General features: G+C 33.3%; 1 protein-coding gene across 2 annotated transcripts in view; it reads right to left on the reverse strand.

Moving 5' to 3' along the window:
• Positions 1-19187, reverse strand: part of LRRC7 (leucine rich repeat containing 7) — a 497118-nt gene that overhangs the window by 193272 nt on the left and 284659 nt on the right. Inside the window, exon 8 of one of the 2 annotated variants that reach the window (XM_073788430.1) lies at positions 7917-9737. The exons of the other annotated variant lie outside the window; for it this stretch is intronic. Within the exon in view, the coding sequence (XP_073644531.1) occupies positions 9731-9737 (7 nt within the window). The 3' untranslated portion in view covers positions 7917-9730. Of the gene's footprint in view, positions 1-7916; positions 9738-19187 lie in introns of those variants that run through there. 2 annotated transcript variants of the gene reach the window in all.

The raw sequence follows: 19187 nt of genomic DNA on the forward strand, positions 1-19187 counted from the left end.
ATTTCTCTGCTGATCATAAGCAATTACACAAAATTATCAGTTGAGAACTCTTCAGATGATGATGGAATAAAAAAAACAAGTCAACTACAAAATCAGACCTGGATAGAGACAAAAGCAGACCTTGTGCTTCTATTACTATAAGGAATTACTACTTCTTCTCCAATGGCAACTCCAGCTACTCTCCATTCCCCTGGTCTCAAAGGTTAAAAAATGCCCAAATCTCCAATAACCAAATGCCCCACTTTCAGAGAATACCTGATCTAGAAAAATAACCACATTCTTAAACCTTCTCCAAAATCACCTAAAATACCTCCTAACTCCCTCTTACTGAGGTGCTCCGTGGTTTTCCAGGGTATGCAGCCTCCCTTGCAGCAGCAATTAATAAACCTAATGTTGGTGACTAAGTGTACATGGTGGTTTTTGGCTGCTGGGGATCAACATCCTTTTTAGAAGCCACATACCTGGTTTTCAAGTCTCTCTGGCATCAGTGAATTGGGGACAGGGGCTCTACAAGTCAGACACATACTCCCTTCTCGCCACAGAAGCTAACTGTGGAGAATTCATTATGGCTTGAGCAACAGCAGCAGCAGCAGCAGCGAGAGTAATACGTTGCAGGGTGATGGTGCGTAACAGTGGTCAGTACCCAGTGCTTGCAGGGTGCCGGTGCAAACTGTGGCATTCAGCATTCAGTGGTGGCAATGATGGTATGACACCACACTGTTCTTTGAAAAATTGCTTTTGCCTTTTTTCTAAGTTTCACTTGTTGTCTTATAGCCCATTCTTTCATTTATTCAATGTTCTATCACTAAAGTCTCTTTCAACTTAAATCATGCAGAATTGGTTATCGTGTGTCTAGTTAAGAACCTGTTGATACTGGAACAACATTCTACATAGTATCCCCCTAAGCAACTTCAAGCATTTGATGACCGAAATATAACTCTTTAGTCACAGATGCTCTTCTAAGTTCCAGGTCTAATTTTTTTTTTATTGCTTACTGAACAGTTTTGAATATACCATATGAACTTCCAATTTATCATGTTGGAAACAAAATTAGTCATCTTCCCAGACCTCCTCTATTTCCTGCCTGTGAGTTGATACTACCTAAATCAGAAACCCATGACTAATTATTCACAAGTTCTATGGATTCTACTCTCTTTGAAATCTATTTCTTCTCATCTCTATGGTCATTGTCATAGCTCTAGTTCAAAGTTTTGTTTCTCCCATGAATTACTTCCATGGCCTCGATAACTGGTTACTGTGTCTTCCATTGTGTCCTCTATAACACACTCTCCACTTCAGAGCCACAGATATCTTTTAAAAATGTAAATTATATGACGACAAATAAAATTTCATTTGCCAGAACAAAGTTGCTTCTAGAATAAAAATTCACATGATACTGGCATGTTCAGAAATGCTCTTGAGTTACTACTTCCAGGATATGTTCAACTGGAATGTGTAATGGTGTCTGTGTTTCTGTCCAATAGAGATCCTTTTTGGTCACTATTGTAAGCAAGAAGTGACTCTGCTAAAGGGAGTTTTAAAAACCTCTGCCAACCCTGTAGCACCAAAGTGTCACAGTGTAAGTTGATTCTATGAAGCATTTATTTGTTCATTTAACAAATATTTATTAAGCATCTACTATGTATTAGGCTTTATTCTAAGATATAACACTGTAGATAAAAGTAAAACAGATAAAACCTCTGCCCTTGTAGAGCTACCATTTTAGTGGGAGAGATGTATGAGAAGGAAATAAACATAAATGTACAATATAGCATGTGGTGAAATGCGCTATGAAGAAAATAAAGCAGGGTGAGAACGAGTGAGATCATCTGGAGAGCTTCTATTTCATATAAAGTGGTCAGAGAGAGCCATTGTTGAAAGTTAACATTTTATCCAAGTTCTGAAGGAAATGAAGAAATGTTATGACATAATGTAGTGTATATAAACACAGAAGACTATACTGTATAAAATCATGACTTACATAGTTAGACTGTCTGGGATTAAATATGAACTCTGTCACTTACAAGACCTTATAACCTTGGGCAAGATATTTAACATTCCTGTGCCTCAGTTTCTCCATAAAATGGGAACAATATGAGTATCTACATTGTTGGATGGTGCATCTTAAATAAGTTAGTAGATGTAAAGTGCTCAGAGCCCATGGTAAACACTCAAAAATAGAAGTTATTATTAGTTTGAAAAATGTATGGTAAAACAAAGAACTGAAGTTAGGAGGAAAAACTTTTAATATCACACAATATAATCCATAATTTGTAGACAGTAGGGGAAGCAAAACCTTCAGTAGAAAACAAATAATGAAGACTCAGTGGCTAAACTTGGAGCAGGTACACAAGAAACCAGAAAGAAAAATTATGTATCATTCATCCAAGTATTCGTTGAATACCTACTATGTACCAAGAACAGTGCCAGACAATGGACATGGAGGTGAGAAAGTTAGATGTTACCTTCTTTTACAGAAATTTTATAATTTGACAAGAAAGACATACAGTAAAATAGTAATTACAGCAAAAGGTGTAAATGTAATGGTATAGAATGTACAAGGAGGATATTATAGGAGTATAAAACTGGAATATTAATAAGAGCTATGAAATAAAAAGCATACATGCCAGATAACATATAGAAAATTATCTAGACTGAACCAAATTATTTCACTTTTACTTTAGCTGTTTAGCCTCACTTTTACTTTAACTGTTAATCAAAGTGTAAGATACCTATAGAAGAGTACGTAGCAGAAGTGTAATGCTCACTGAATTTTCATATACTGAACTGGTTACCCATGTAATCAATATCAAGATGAAGAAACAAAATGCTTTCAGAGTCCAAAAGCAGTCTCCCTCATGCACCCTTTTAGTCACTAATTACCTCCCAAAAGATAACCACTATTATAATTTCTGGTAAGATAGACTAGTTTTGCCCCACATTATATTCTACATAAATGAAAACATATATATTCCTTGTGCCTGACTTCTTTCCTTAAACATTCATACAGAGACTTGCACATGACCGTTCAGAGCAGCCAACTCGTAACAGAGAAAAACTGGAAAAAAACTTTCAACTCAGATATCCATCAAGAGGGGAAAAGGTAAAGAAATTGTGCTATATTTATACAGTGGAATACTATTCAGCAATAAAAATTGATAACCATTATAACATAGACAAATAAAATAATAATGCTCATTGAAAAAAGCCATATTCCCCCCAAAAAGATAATATACTCTAAGATAATATTTATGTAAAATTCTGGAAACTAATTCTTCAAACTAATCTGTAGTGATAGAAAGCAGAATAGTATTTGCCTGGGTGGGGAGTGAGTAAGCAGTGCCATGAGGAAACGTTTTTGGGCGATGGATATGTTCATTATCTTTTCTGTGGTAATGCTTTTGGTGGTGTATATATGTTTCAAAACTTATCAAATTGTTACTTTCAATATGTGCAATTTATTAGATATCAATTATACTTAAATAAAGCTGTTTTTTTTAAAAAAAAGAAGAGTTGGATACTTTACTAACAAATGTTTCCAAAACTTTCCCAAATTCAATATGTATTCAAATCTCTAAAAAAAGATATCATCACATATCCTTAAAACTTCAGTCCAGTTTGAGTGAACTCTACCTTGCTGTGCCATGGTTATTAAGAACAAGGCTTCTGAGTCAGGCTGCCAGGGTTAGAATCCTTCCACCTCACCTTACCAACTTTGTGACATTGGGTAAGTAATTTCTTTATGTTTCAGTGTCCTTACTTATAAAATAAGGATGGTACTAATACCTACTTCAGAGAGTTAATGTAAGGGCTATATGAGTTAATATATGTAAAGAGTTTAGAACTCAATAAATATTAGCAATTATATGACCTATAAGAGTTAAATTCTAGTGCCTATATTAGGTAAAATTAAATGGCCAGTATTCCTTGCAAAATTCACTGAATTAGGCTTATTTCTCTTTATTGATCTAACCATTATACTGGCATACAAAACACTACTCCAATAGGCTTTTCTCTACTTTTCAAACCCCATCTCTTTTTATGCACAAGCCAATACATACAACACAAATGAATCTCCTAGTACTTTGCATAATTCATCAGTTTCCATTCATCTCTCTGCTTTTGCACATGATTTTCCTTGGCTAGACTATCTCTTCCACAGAACCAAAAACTCAGTGAAAGGGCTCAATATATCTTTGAAATTCTCAACACATAGTACAGTGCTCAATTGTAAGTTTTCAATAAATGTTGGGCAAGTTTTCCTTGATTCTAATTTTCATTCTCTTATTGAGTTTTCCGTCACTGTGTTAAATACATTTATTTCTTGTGCCCTAAGCTTGGTATTAAAGGAATATACTGTTTTGCTCTTCTGTTAAAATTACTAAATGACAAAACTAGGACAACAGTTTATAGATTGCCATCTCAGTGTATCCATATTTACTGCTGTTTTTTAATCCTCTTTATTTCCAAGTCTTTTTTTTTTAACAATTTTAGATGCCCATATAAACCTGTTGATCCAGAGAGAAGACTGATGAGAATTACATTCTTCTGCTTTTTCCTAAAAATTTTCCAGTTTCTATTTGTTTTCCTAAAGAGTAAAATGTATATCAATTATGTACACAGAAAAAAAAGTTTGATTTCAAGCATGATCAATTTTATATTAAAAAGCAAATTTAGAAATATCTTAGAGTAACAAATGCTTTGACGTTAGAAGCTACGTAATTTCTATATTTACTTATATCAAAAATACCGAAAGCACATTGTTCAGTAATTACTATAGAAACATCCTGAACTACTTAACTGTATTTTGTGGTAATTACCATAGAAAAAAATTATATTTCAAAGTTTTACCAGTTTTTGTGAAATCCTTCTGCAAAGCATCAACTTAAAATGAAAATTGCAATTCTAAACATTTGTCCTCAAGAAAAAATATAACATAGAATTAATGTACACCAATAAATAACATAAGCTGACACAAAAATCAGTGCATTGTCTGCGGGGCTAAGAATATTATTTATATAGTGGCAAATAACATTAAAGTTCTTATTACCTGAATGGAAAATATCTTTTATGCCTTCCTTACTAGGTTAATGTGCAGATCAAAAAATTACTATTGAAAGCTTTGAAAAATGTAATACACGTTCGCTGTATAAGGTATTGGTACCTTTACAATCTTGTATGTTAGGAAATGCTAAAGAAGAAATCACCTTGATTTTAAAAGGTTGGAAAGATAAAACTGATAGTTAAAGAACTCAGCCATAAATTAAAGGCAGGAACAAAACCTTACATTATCACAAATAAACTGACACTCATAACCTTATGAAACTCATTGATCATCTCCTTAATTTATCACTATGAGGACTGAATGGTTAATCTGTGATTCCAGAACCCCAAACATACCCTGATGTATTTTTTTTAATGGAAAACACCTCAAAAGGATAAGCAATTCTTGCCATATGTGACAAATATCTATAATCTAGAAGAGGCATTTATAGGATTTGATTCCTAATCAAGTACCTTGGAGATAAATCAATCAAGAACAAAATCAGCATAAATAATTTGAAGTTGCTAAAAATATCATTTAAGCAGGACTACAATCTGTACGTAAAACAGTGAAGTCAGTACATTATGGAGCACAGGAGAGAGAAATGGGCTTGAATCCAGGTTCTGCCACTTTCTACTCTGCTTAATTTCTGAGACTCAGTTTCCTCGTCAGTTAAAAAAAGTGACAAGCCATACCTTACACTGTTATAAGGTTTAATAAAATAAGGTTCGTGGATAAAGAGCCTAGTATATCTACTAAATAAATATTTGTTCCCTTTCACTGTCAAGGAATTCAAGACCACTTATGCGCTAAAACAATTTTGTCTAGATTACTGTTTTACTGGAGGGGAAGACAAAGACTGAGATGTAGTGCATATGACTTCATCTATCTTCAGTGCCAGCCACTCACAAGAGACTGAAAAAATGTGTACTGCACTGTGTATTTGCTTTATTTATGAAATGTTGCTGTAACATTTATTTTCTCTTTTTTGAGTTTTTAACTGCTGCCTTGAATGCCAAATCTTCCTTATTACTCATGTAGTCAAAAATTTTTAGCAGCTGTCAGTTAGCCAGGACCACCTCAATCCACCTTTCAACTTTTACTTCCACTGCTCATTTTAACTTATCCAACCGTCAGCAAAATCAGGGCATTCCGTAACTATGCCCTGTACGTTCTTACATCCTTCATTTCCTCTGTAAGTATACTGCTGCTTTCTTCCCAATAGTTGAAATATAACTTCCCCTTTAAAACCTAGATCACATGTTCTCAAATATGTCCTCCTTACCTCTCCCTGGAAGTAATCTTATTTTCTTTAAGTATTTGGGGGGATTACTTTTCTTCCTTTCTTTTCTTTTTTCTTCATTAGCTATGCATACTATTTGCAAGCCACCATTCTAGGTATTCTGGAGAATGAATAAAACAGCCTACCTTGTCCTCAAGAAATCTACAATTTAGAAGAATGTAAAAGGCAAGTACATAAATAAATAAGACAGAAAGATAGATGTATAGGCCTGATACATTGGAAGATTAAAGGATGGATAGTAAGAAACCAGTCAAGTAGGTGAAGAGAGAAGAGAAAGGGCAGGATCATTACCTTACTTAAAAGATATCTGGTAAATTTTAGAATGATGGACTAAAACTATATTTTAGTAATTCAAATAAAAGTGACACCTATACAAGTACTCAACAATATTCTAGTAGCCTGAGTAATTGAGACCTCTGGTTTTCTGCCAATAAATACATATAAATTATCAGTCTTTATCCAATTTATACTGATTGCTGTAGCAGAAGCAAATAATATAAAACTGAAAACACCTAATATAACTTTGTTATGTTTTGTTTATGACTAAAAATTTGTAAAATAATCATATTCTTTTGTGACAAAATTTAGATCTCCAGGAAAAGTTGACTCGATTTAAAAGAAAATAAAAATGGCAGAAATCGTAGTTGGTAAAATTTGATATGAACAAAAAAATAGGGATGGGAGAGTATATGAAATTCTTAATAAACATGCAGGAACCTGTAATTTCTGAGAAACATAGGGAGATGTATTCTATTTTCTAAGACGCTGCTAAGAGCTATAAAAGTTGCCTTCTCTTCATGAGATGTAAATAAGATGTTGAAAGGCAATTCAATATGTTGCTCAAATGGTGGCCCAGGTTCCCAGGAGGGACACTTATCTTACAAAGAAGGAAGGGTTTCTGTTGTAATACTTGGTATCCTGGAGAATGGGTAAGCACCTATTGTGCTGCCTTCTTCTTAAGAGTTATTTTTGTTTTAGTTATTATTGTAGATTTAGTCAAATTCTGGTTTAATATCCATATTCCACTACCCATGAATGTATAAGCAATAGAATATATTTCTAAAAGATAGCTCAATAGGAGATTACTGTTATTTCAATAATAACAAATGTACATAAACACATCTTATCCTTTTACCAGTTTATCTAGTTTAAAAAAATATAGAGAGAAAGGCTAAAAATTATGTAACTTTATGAAATGAACACATTTAATATTTTTGTTAAATTGGTATATGTGACTCCTCTTAGCATAAAAGATTAGAGTGCCATAAACATTGTGAAGGAATTTATAATCACTTCCACTTGTTGGAACACTACAGTGACATAGCATGAACAGTGGGCAAAAATGAATTAAGTATCATATTCAGTGGTATTTGATTTAATTTTTTACTTTTGTAATCACTTCTGTTGATGCGGTTTTAAACCATTCCAACTCGATAACAATTATTTGTTACTTGTTAATGTCTTTTCCTTAAGAAAAGTTTCCTTTATCCTATATATACCAGGTCTCAATTGTAATGTTATCATAAGACCAGGAATGCAGCATGGTTTACTGCAGTTAGGTCACGCCACCAAAATAATTATCAAACAGAACTACTGCACTATGCTGCAGATTTTAACTGCAGCTCTGTAAGACTTTTAAAATTTAACAGTGGAAAATCCAGTTCCTTACTTGGAACATGATAGAGGAAGAAGTATTTCTTAAATACTTTAAAGCTACTTTCATGCAGAATGTTTTAAGTAATCTTGAAAATGGCATTTGAAGGACATGATGAGAGCACATTATAAAACTATACTAAAATAGCACAATTTGTTTTAAAGCAGAGTCAGAGATTTACTTTTGTGTTCTTAGAAGAGCAACATACCTTTCAATATACAGTTTCTAGAGACATATGCAATATATTGTGAAAATGACAGAAGTAAATGAGTATATGACACACAGGTAAAAACTATGTTGTACAAACTCAATTAAGTAGTTTTATGAATTTTTACATAAGATCTTTATAAGTACTCACGGAAAAATCAGTGTTTACACAATTTTAACTAAGAAAACAACATCCACTTTCAAATATATATGTACTTTTTACAAAGGTCTATGCATTTAGGGCCATTATTTTATAAATTCATATAATTAAAATACATTAAGACAGAATGGAAATATTCAGAAAAGTACATTTCAACTCCGTAGTGTAGATTTGGCAAAAAATAACAATTTGTAATTTCATAAATAAGGAAATAAAACAGAAAAAAACAAAAAAATAAAAATACTATTAAGGTCAATGTATCTATCCTGCTCATATCTGGTTTATGCAAAGAATGTTCAAATTATATTTAATCAAGCAATAGTTCCAATAGAACTAGTATAAATTCTTTATATCGTGCCTTGTTCCAAAAAGGAGTGAAGATGGGGTGAAGAATGAATTTGTTGTACTGCACCAAGATGAAGATCTCTGGATGCTGAATTTCAAACTCTTCAAAATTTCAGTATGAAATATAACCTACTTTTCTAAGTCAAATGTATAACATGTTAAAAGCAAATGCACCCATTGTGTCAATTTTTATTTATTTTGCAAAGACATCATTACAGAGGTTCATTCTACATGCAAATTGAAATGTTATAAGTCATTGAACTGTATAGATAAGGCCAATGTGGTTAATTAACAAATGTGTTTTATAGCTACAAAATAACTATTTCACATTAAATTACATAAAATGAAAGGATATATAAAACCAATCAATCACTGGCCTTTCATATTTTGACTGGGACCATCTGGGAATAATCTTTCACTTTGCAAAATAAGTTCACAATGGAATATCACTAGGCGGTCCACACAGAAAACCTGGGCAACCCTATTCAGTCTCTGAAGTATATAACTGACTAGAGAAATTCTCTTATTTACTTCATTAGGATGTCTTTTAAAATGATGGTTTATTCTGATCTAGTCAAAAAAATTTATACAAAAATTATATGTGACAGCAGCTTTATATAAACTAAGAGTGAAATAAACTGGACAAAGATATGAGTATTAATGTTTTTCTAGACTGATAAAATTTCACGTTAATTGAAAGTTAAGGCAACTGAACACACTTGGAAAAAAAATCAGGTTGCTCTATATTAGTCAGAAATGTTATTGTTAAGCTTTAACAAAGACCAAACATTTTGCATAACACTAGGCAATAAGAAGGCAGCCCCCGTCAGCAGGTAGCACACCAAAAATGTTTGGTTTCATAATACAGTTTGGGAGAACTACCTCTACAAAGTCTATTCGTGCTGATGCTCCTGATGCTGCCATTTCTGGTGCCCGAAAGCTGCTGCCTCCACATCCTCTGTTGTAGGTGTCACTGTATAGTCTCAGGCGATTGGGCAAGGGGCACACTCTGGATCTTCAGATGCTAAGATGAGAAAAATCAATTTCAATGCCCAAAAGATGGAACTCCTAATGCAGAAGGCGACTAAAATAGTTACCAATTGGTCCACAGCACAGGGACGTGAAATTTTTGTTTGTTTTCATATAATTCTATATAAATAGGTTATAAACAAGATTTTCATAAAGTGGTACAGTTCTAGGATTAGACAAGTACTAGATAGGATAGAAACAGAAAATCAGACTGAGTGGTATTTGACAAGATGACTAAAAACATGCATACTTCCTAAAAGAAGGAAGCAAAATATTCATATAAAAATCATTGCATAATAAACCAGTCTCATGAAAATAACTTGCTTAAACTTTTATTTCCAAGGTTATTTCTACTCATTTAAATTAACTCTACAATAACAAGCACTATTGATGTCTGCTGTTTAAGGCAGAACACAAATGAGTCCATTGGTATTTTACTCTGAGTTTGTGTCCCTTTTTCTCTTTGAAAATAACAAAATTTGGTTTATGAATGTCCTCTGTTAAATAAAATTTTCTTTTCAAATTTATCAGTTCCCATCATATGTAGAATAATTCAGCTTAATCTATAGTGTTTAACAAAAGCTCTTATATGAGATAACAACACTGAAGAAATCAGTGAGATACAGAAGGGAACATACTGTAAAAAAGTACATTTTATTATATTAAAAGAATTTTGAGTGGAAGAATGTTTTGGGTTGTAAAAAATAATCATTCCTTCTATTTATTTTTTACTAAATATTTAAAAAACAACTTTTGCCCAGTATCTTCATGTTTTAATAAAAACATGTGAAATTTGTATCTTGAAACATATTTTTAAAAAATAATTGATTTGATTTTTTAAATGATATATGCATATATGAGAACAAAATCATTTACAAAGTATTTACCATCTCTGGAAACACAGCAATAGCTCAAATTAATATACAATGAGTTTTGAATTAAATCAGTAAAATAACCATCATTTTTATTTTAAAAATTGGCATTTTTATGACAGTCATTTATACAGCTTGTGCACGTGAATCCACTGTATATGATATACTGTAAAGTGACAAATGATCACAAATTATAATGACAAACTCTTACTGAACATAATTTTTCATCAGGAGCCATCCTGAATCAATTAATCATGCTATTACTCTACCTTAATTTTTCTCTCCTTTATTTCCAGAAAAGCCACCAATCGCATATTTTAATTAATGACTTATACATATTTCACTTACAACTTTGATGTACATTTTATTCAAATTAATTAAATGCTACAATTTTACTAACATATGATTTAAAAATTGGATATGCATAAATAACAAAACAAAGCAAATTATGTTTTCCCAGATAAATGCAATTATGGTTATACATAATATTAAATGATGACTGAATAGTTTATCTGCATTAGAAATTTCTCTTTGCTCCAGTTAGACTTACATTTTCAATTAAAAAATAAAAACATATTCTTACATTACAATATTTTTTCATACAACTGAAATTAATGCACATTAATCTTAAAGCATTTTCATAGTAGAAAGAAAGAACTAGAGTCTTCAAATCCATATGATTATTAATTACATTGTAACTTGGCAAATGTTCTAAAAGTTGAACAATTCAATGCTTACATTAGGTAGATTAAAAATGCACATAGACTGAGCAAAAATTACCTATCTGTAAGTTTAATTGACAGGCAATACATATACAGATTATTTGTGAGGATATTTTGTCTCAGATTCTGCTAGACTTTTAGTTTTATTTTTGTATTTTTAGGTATAATATTAAACAGTTATTTAAAGAGGTGTTTAAGGACAAATTGATATAGCTATTTCACATTATCTTAACTCTCCCAATATATGTTTATTAAGTTCACATTCTTAATTTAGTGATAGAAGGAAAATATCAACATATGCCAAGTGTTACAAAGATGTTATATTTCCTATTTCATATATACCAGTATGTTTTATAAATTAGATGAGGATAATTCTATATAGCTCAAGTTCAAGCTCAAGTTGAATATAATTGTGCACTTTGTGTATTTTTCTTAGATAATTTGAAATATGCAACTGGATATCTGCCAAACTCAAAACAATGAAATCTTAGTGTTTTGTTTCAGATCTTTCTGCCTTATCATTTGACCTTCCCATAAGGCATATAGATTATTCAAGAATGAATTTGTTTCACAGAATAGTAATATAGCAGTCAGTAATCTCATCCCACTATTGAACCAGCCAAAATTCAACACTAGCTGAAAGCTTAAAGTATTACAGCACACAATTTGGCTTTAAAGATAGTGAAGCTAGGGCACAAGTACAAATCATTTTCTTTAAACATCACAGTGATCAAAAGATAAATCTTTATAATGGCAAGTGACATTTTATTCTTTAAATACATTGCATAAAATTTTCCAACCTATGTGTCATTTTCAGTATGAGATTATTAAAACTCAATGGATTAAGAATGTGCTTTTGTTACAAAATGCAGTCATCTAACAGAATAGTCTTTAGCTGACTAGTAAGAAAATTTAAAACATATATTATTATATATATAAAAGTTGAATTTTATATATATATATAAAAATTGAATTTATATATATAAAAGTTGAATAAATAAAATTGTGTCCAAGCTAAATCAGCTTATGAAATTCCTTTGCTTTAAAATATTCCATATAACACTTTGAAATATTTTGTTGATATGCTAAGGTATTTCAAAGGCACTTAATAAATAAATGTAAGAGTGTTTTCTCTACGGCCTCCAAGTCACTACAGGATTGCATTAAGAGATAGAAAAGAGAGGAAGTGACAGATTCTGTTTGGAGAATTGAATAAATAATTCTAAGAGATAATCTGTGATCTAAGTCTTTATGTTGCAATAAAAGATTACCATACAGTGAAAAAGAGGGAAATCTAGGCACAGGGCATTACATGTATGAATTTATTAAAATTTAAAGCAAATAACTTATTGGAAATGGCGAGATATTCTTTCCTGAAGAAGCTTAATATGGAGAGGATTGTTAAAAGATGAAGCAACTTGTCAAGTGTCCTTACATACTTATTTTTATACTTCACTTTTTTTGTTCAACTGTAAAGAAGGTGTTTCGGGTGAAATTCTTACTTGTGGTCTTGATCCTGAACCCTAGTAACATTTTCTAGGAAGCACCTGGCTTAAGTTTTCTTCTCTTTCTTCTTCAGTGTTATCCTCTCCACTTTTTCCCCCCTTTGGGCTGCATGCAATCTACATCTCTGCTGCCTCCTCTTCCATGTACACCTTATGCCTAGCTCATGTCCACATTTATTTCTTGTTCATTGAACTAAAATTTATTGAGCATCTACTGTATTCCAGGCAATGTACTAAACAAAGGAGAGCAAGATGGGTTGGTCTCTGTCCTACTTTCTTCTCTTCTGAAAAGGGTAGTCTATTTTACCTCCTCACCATTCACTCACCAACCCACAGCTCTCTGGAATTCTAGTCCTTCCAAGTTAATAAAACTGCCTCACTTTTAGGGAGTTAGTATTACTAGTGGTTAATCATGCCAGTTTTGGTGACAGAAAGAAGTCTAGAGCTGACTTCCACTGATCTGCTGCTGTCTGTTGATCTTGAGATAGTACTTTGACTTTCCTGAGCCATTGTTTTCTTAATCTGTAAAACAGACATAATAACCCTTCTCTCAGTCTTAAGTGAAGCTCAAAATGAAATATAATTATATGTTTTATAATGCTTCGCCCAGTGTCTAGCACATAGAAGTTCAAGGAATTGTCAAGTATCCACGTCCAAAAGTCCGTCTAATTCCAAATCCAACTAACATTTCTCAGTTTTTGTCTTTAGGATCTCAAAGCTCTCTTTGACTATTGATTATTCCCTTCATCAAAACTCTCTACTTCCTTAGATTCTATGATGAGGCACTCTTCTGCTTTACCTCACGTTTTCATATCTCCTTCATGGGCTCATTCTCTGCCTGATCTGTAAATTTTGGTTTTCTGTTCTAAGTCCATTGCTCTCATCACTCAGATACACTGATCTGCTCCCACTGTTTCAAATAGCATATGTACTAATGATGCCCAAATCCAGAATTCCATCCCAACAATCTGTCTTTGAGCTCCAGATTCCTATATCTAACTCTATACTAGGTATAGAATTGAATTTTCCCAAATTGAATTCATTATTTCCCCTCTAACCTAGCTGTTCTCTCTGGAATTATTATGATTACATGTGTTTTACATTCATTGATTTATATACATTCACTGTTCTAAACAACATAATGATTTCTTGCCTACATTATTAAAACAGCCTGTTCATCCATCTTTTCTCCCTCAAATCCATATTCCACATGGTTAACAAAGGAAATTTAACCATATCACTCTCTGTTATGTGCTGAATTGTGTCTCCCCTTCCTCCAAATTCGTATGTTGAAGTCTTAACCCCTGGTAACTCAGAATAGGACTGTATTTTTAAATAGGTCTTTAAAGAGGTCATTAACTTAAAATGAGGTCACTAGGGTGGACCTTAATGTAATAAGGACACCAGTTATTGGTGTTCTTATAAGAAGAGGATATATAGACACAGATTCATGGAGGGAAGACCATGTGAAGACATAGAGAGAAGTCGGCTCTGTGCAAGTCAAGGTGAGAGACCTAAGAAGAAACCAGCCCTGCTGACACCTTGATATTAGACTGCTAACCTCCAAAATTGTGAGAAAATAAATTTCTCTTGTTTGAACCAGTCTGTGTTACTCTGCCGTGGTGACCCTAGCAAATTAATACACTACCCTGTGTATATATGCCTTTAACAGATGCTCAGAGTACACTGGATAGAATCTCAACATAACAAGCTGTCATAGGGCTAACATACCTTCCTATCTAACTTCCTTTCTGACCACTCTCTGACATCATGAATGTTTCAACAACCCTCAACTGCTTACAGATCCCTGTGCACACTGTATTCCTCACTTATGTACCTCTATTACTATTATCCTCTTCATCTGGTTAATTTCTATCTAGACCTTTAAGGTCAGCTTAATCATTATCTTTCCAGGAAGCCAACCCTTACACTAAATTAATTTTTGAGTAATGCACATAGAAAACTTACAAAATATAAATAAATAGAAAGATGGGGAAAAGTCACCATAAATGTTTAACCCTAGTAGGACCAATATAACTCTAATGCTTTTCTTTCTAGCCTTTTAAGGCCAATTTTTACACAATTGACATTTTACTGCACAAGCAATTTTGTTTTCTGTTTTTATTTGATAGGATATTACTATTTGAGCATTTTCTTATTAAAAACATAATTTTAATGACTTCATAAAATATCTCACCATGTTGACTTATCTCAATTAATCTAATCATTCTAGTAGAACTAGAAATTCAGCCCTGATTGCTCTGGGCTTAATAATGAATTTTATGGTATTATTCTCAAACTTCTAATTCTAGATTTCTCTCCTGGTCTTTGGATCTGTGTATCAGTTGGACCTCTTCATCAGAGCATTTCACTAAAACTTAAATCAGTCCCAAACGAAACTCAATATTTCTAACTAGTATCTGTCCTACCCCTTCTATCTCTCCCAAACCTTCTTATATGTCTGTTTATAGCACAATAATTCACCAAGTTTTCCAAACTGGCAACCAGTGGTTCATCCTGATGTCTCTTTTCCTTCAATCTTTCCCAACTCAAATTCAATCATTTACTAAAGTGTTTTTGACTCTGTATTTTAAACTATATCTTGTGTCTTTCCTCTCCACTCCATTGTTATTCATTTAAACTGGTCCACATGATCTTTAAGCTATTGAAATGTTCTCTAACTCCATCTCTCTGTCTCCAGACACCCCAATTCCTTCCTCCATAAATTTGCTTCATAACTGTCAATGTAACTGTTAAAGATTCAAAGTGATCATGTCACTCCTTAGCTTAATATTCTTCAGTGGATCATTGAATATTTCAACACCATGTTGTGACCCTTTAAATGGCTCTGTACTTAAGGTTTTATATGTTTTATTCAATCCTTCTTGCACTCCTCTGAGGGAATCAGCTGACTTCTCCATTCTTAAAGAACTTCTCTTAAAGAACTTTCTTGTGACTCTTTACTTATGTATCTGTTCTCAGACTGGGAACTTGCAAGAACAAGTTATAAAACTAAAAAAAATTGCTAACAGATCTAAATATCTATGTTGACAAAAATCTTCACTGTAGGTTCACGGTAGGAAGGATATTAAAAGAGAAAGAGGAGACTAAAAACTAAGCAACTTGTAATAAAATCACAACCAGAAACAAAATAAAAATATTTTTTATATTTCTAAGTTCCTTTGGCATGGAAACGTATGATAATTTTGTAATAGAGCCTTCACTAAACTAATGTATTTATACCAGTGTCCCTAAGGGCCTGAAAAAATATGACGTAGTACTCCAACTGTGAGTTTAAATATATATGTACACTTTTCAAGCTTTACTAGATTCACAATATGGAAAAACTAAACATATTGCTAAAAATATGATTATTCTAAGAATAACTCAATAAATCACAAGCAGTAATCAATAGAGGTACACATTCATCATTTCAAGCATGGAATCTTAATGGAGCCTTGACAGTAAGCAATAATTACCAGAGGAGTACTAATGCAGAATTGATATTCAGTGCTAAGAAATTAATTTTGAAGCTAATTGAAAAGAAACTTTGGTTTGAATAACACCACTATAAGTAATGGTTATTGTTATGATTTTTATTATGAATTTTAAGAATGTTCTGATGTATACCTTATATGGGACACCTGGTAATACATATATTCTTAAGGCAGAATTATAGTAAGATGTTTTACAAATAGAAAATGGTAAGTAACCCTTGAAGTCAGAAGGTCTGTGTCTAAAAAGTCTGGATGCCATCAGATCCCAACCTTTAAAAGTTCTTTAAATTTACTTTGGGAGGATGAAAGGACACACCGTTCTACCATCCAGCCTGCTGCCGTGGGCCACACATTGCTGGTTCTTCAGATTCTCTTTAGCTTTATGGCTATACTTCCAGACCCTGCAGCCACCCCAAGCCTGACACAGCAACCCTGTCTCCCTTGAAAACCACATCTCCCATAAAAAAACCCCAAACATTAGCTTTAGTGGAGAGGAAGTAGGAAGACGACTCCACTTTCTCTCATTTTTACTATCTATTCTTTTCTTTTCAGACCTAGTGACTTACACACACACACACACACACACACACACACACCCCAAATCTCCTTTTTCCATTAGAAGACTCACTGACCTTCCTTTCCAATATTTGAGTGTTAGAAATGATAACAGACTTATAGAAAAAGCATCTTGTTGAATTTATCTTAGGTTTCATTCCTTTGTCATTTGAGAATTTGCCACCTTGACAAATGCAAATCAACTCATGATCAAGTGTTAGATAAGATATATTTAGACACAGTTATTCCTTTCCAAATATTCCGTATACCCCAAAATGTTCTTTTCCTTTTAGCAGTAGCACCTAGGAGTTATGTCTTCACTCATTACTGTTGGTGGATCTGAAGTTATCCTGTTCACAGGTTGATTTTTCAGATAATTCCTGAGGTGACTGGTACTTTGTTCAGATACTCTGCCTCTCTGTCATCTATATAAAAAGAACTGTCATCAGTGGCTCACTTATTCTGAGACTCTTAAGGACCTTACTTCTTTGGCTGCTGGAATCTAATCTAATTGGCTATTAGTGTTGACTCCTAAAATTTCACTATTGCTCCATTCTATCAGCCACCCTTAGTTCTTCCTCCTAATAATTAGGGTTCGTGTAGCCTAATGCTTGATATAGCTGGTACTTAATGAATATCTGCTGAATATTGGATGGGTGTTTTACAGATGATCAACTGACACCTCTACTAGGACCATAGCTGGTATAATAAGTGCCTGCACTAGTAATTAGCTTACCCTTTTTGGACAAGGGAAGTTATTTTCTCTAGATTTGTTGTGGGTAATGTGAAAGTAGTTCCCCTCTGCTAGGATGTTCTCCAGTAGAATAACTAGAATCACCCTATTTTTATACTGGGTTGGCCAAAATGTTCGTTCAGGCTTTTCTGTAATATGTTACAGAACACCCGAACGAACTTTTTGGCCAACCCAATACTTTCTGTTCAATACTCATTCTGTCCCTAATGGCTAACTGCAGCAAACAACTTTCTGCTTGCAAACATGCTGAGAGTTTCTCAAGGACCAGCTTATCTTTGTGCCCTCATGTTCCTCTTCATTAGAAAAAAATAGTCAACTTCCCTAGCAGAGCAGTTGTTGTCATATACTAATTAGTAAGTCTAAGCCTGCACTATATTTTATTTGTCTAAATATTCAAATTTCTCTAACATATGGTATTGCTCCCATGATTCCATGTATCTAGTGAAAAAAGATTGTCACCATACCTTTTTCTTCTTTGGTTACAGAGTTCCTACTGAAGATTAGAGGTTTTTAATACCCTTTGTTTTCAGGGTTAATATACTTTGTTTAAGTCTGTGTTTCATCAATGGTAGAAATCTTGCAAACTGTCCTTCAATCTGATAATATGATTGCTATGTTGCCTTACCTTCTAACATTTCAAACATAGGGCTATGGATAGTTAATGTTTTTTCCTTAACAACAAACATGGAATATATTTAGTGAACTTATTACTGAGTGCTACCCTCTATAGTGCTTGGAAGATTTAAATGTCTTCACTACCCTTCTGTTCTGGCCAGTATATTTTTTCCACACTTTTTTTTTTAAACATCTTTATTGGAGAATAATTGCTTTACAATGGTGTGCTAGTTTCTGCTGTATAACAAAGTGAGTCAGCTATACATAAACATATATCATCATAGCTCCTCCCTCTTGGGTCTCCCTTCCACCTTCCCTATCCCACCCCTCTAGGTGGTCACAAAGCACTGAGCTGATCTCCCTGTGCTATGTGGCTGCTTCCCACTAGCTATCTACTTTACATTTCATAGTGTATATAGGTCCATGCCATTCTCTCACTTTGTCCCAGCTTACACTTCCCCCTCCCCCTGTCCTCAAGTCCATTCTCTATGTCTGTGTCTTTATTCCTGTCCTACCCCTAGGTTCTTCAGAACCGTTTTTTTTTTTTTTTAGATTCCATATATATGTGTTAGAATATGGTATTTGTTTATTCTTTCTGACTTACTTCACTCTGTATGACAGTCTCTAGGTCCATTCACCTTACTACAAATAACTCAATTTCGTTTCTTTATATGGCTGAGTAATATTCCATTGTATATATGTGCCACATCCTCTTTCTCCATTCATCTGTTGATGGACACTTAGGTTGCTTCCATGTCCTAGCTATTGTAAATAGAACTGCAATGAACATTGGGGTACATGACTCTTTTTGAATTATGGTTTTCTCAGGGTATATGCCCAGTAGTGGGATTGCTGGGTCGTATGGTAGTTCTATTTTTAGTATTTTAAGAAACCTTCAAACTACTCTCCAAAGTGGCTGCATCAA

This window comes from Tursiops truncatus, chromosome 1, assembly GCF_011762595.2.
Source record: "Tursiops truncatus isolate mTurTru1 chromosome 1, mTurTru1.mat.Y, whole genome shotgun sequence".
Classification (NCBI taxonomy): Eukaryota; Metazoa; Chordata; class Mammalia; order Artiodactyla; family Delphinidae; genus Tursiops; species Tursiops truncatus.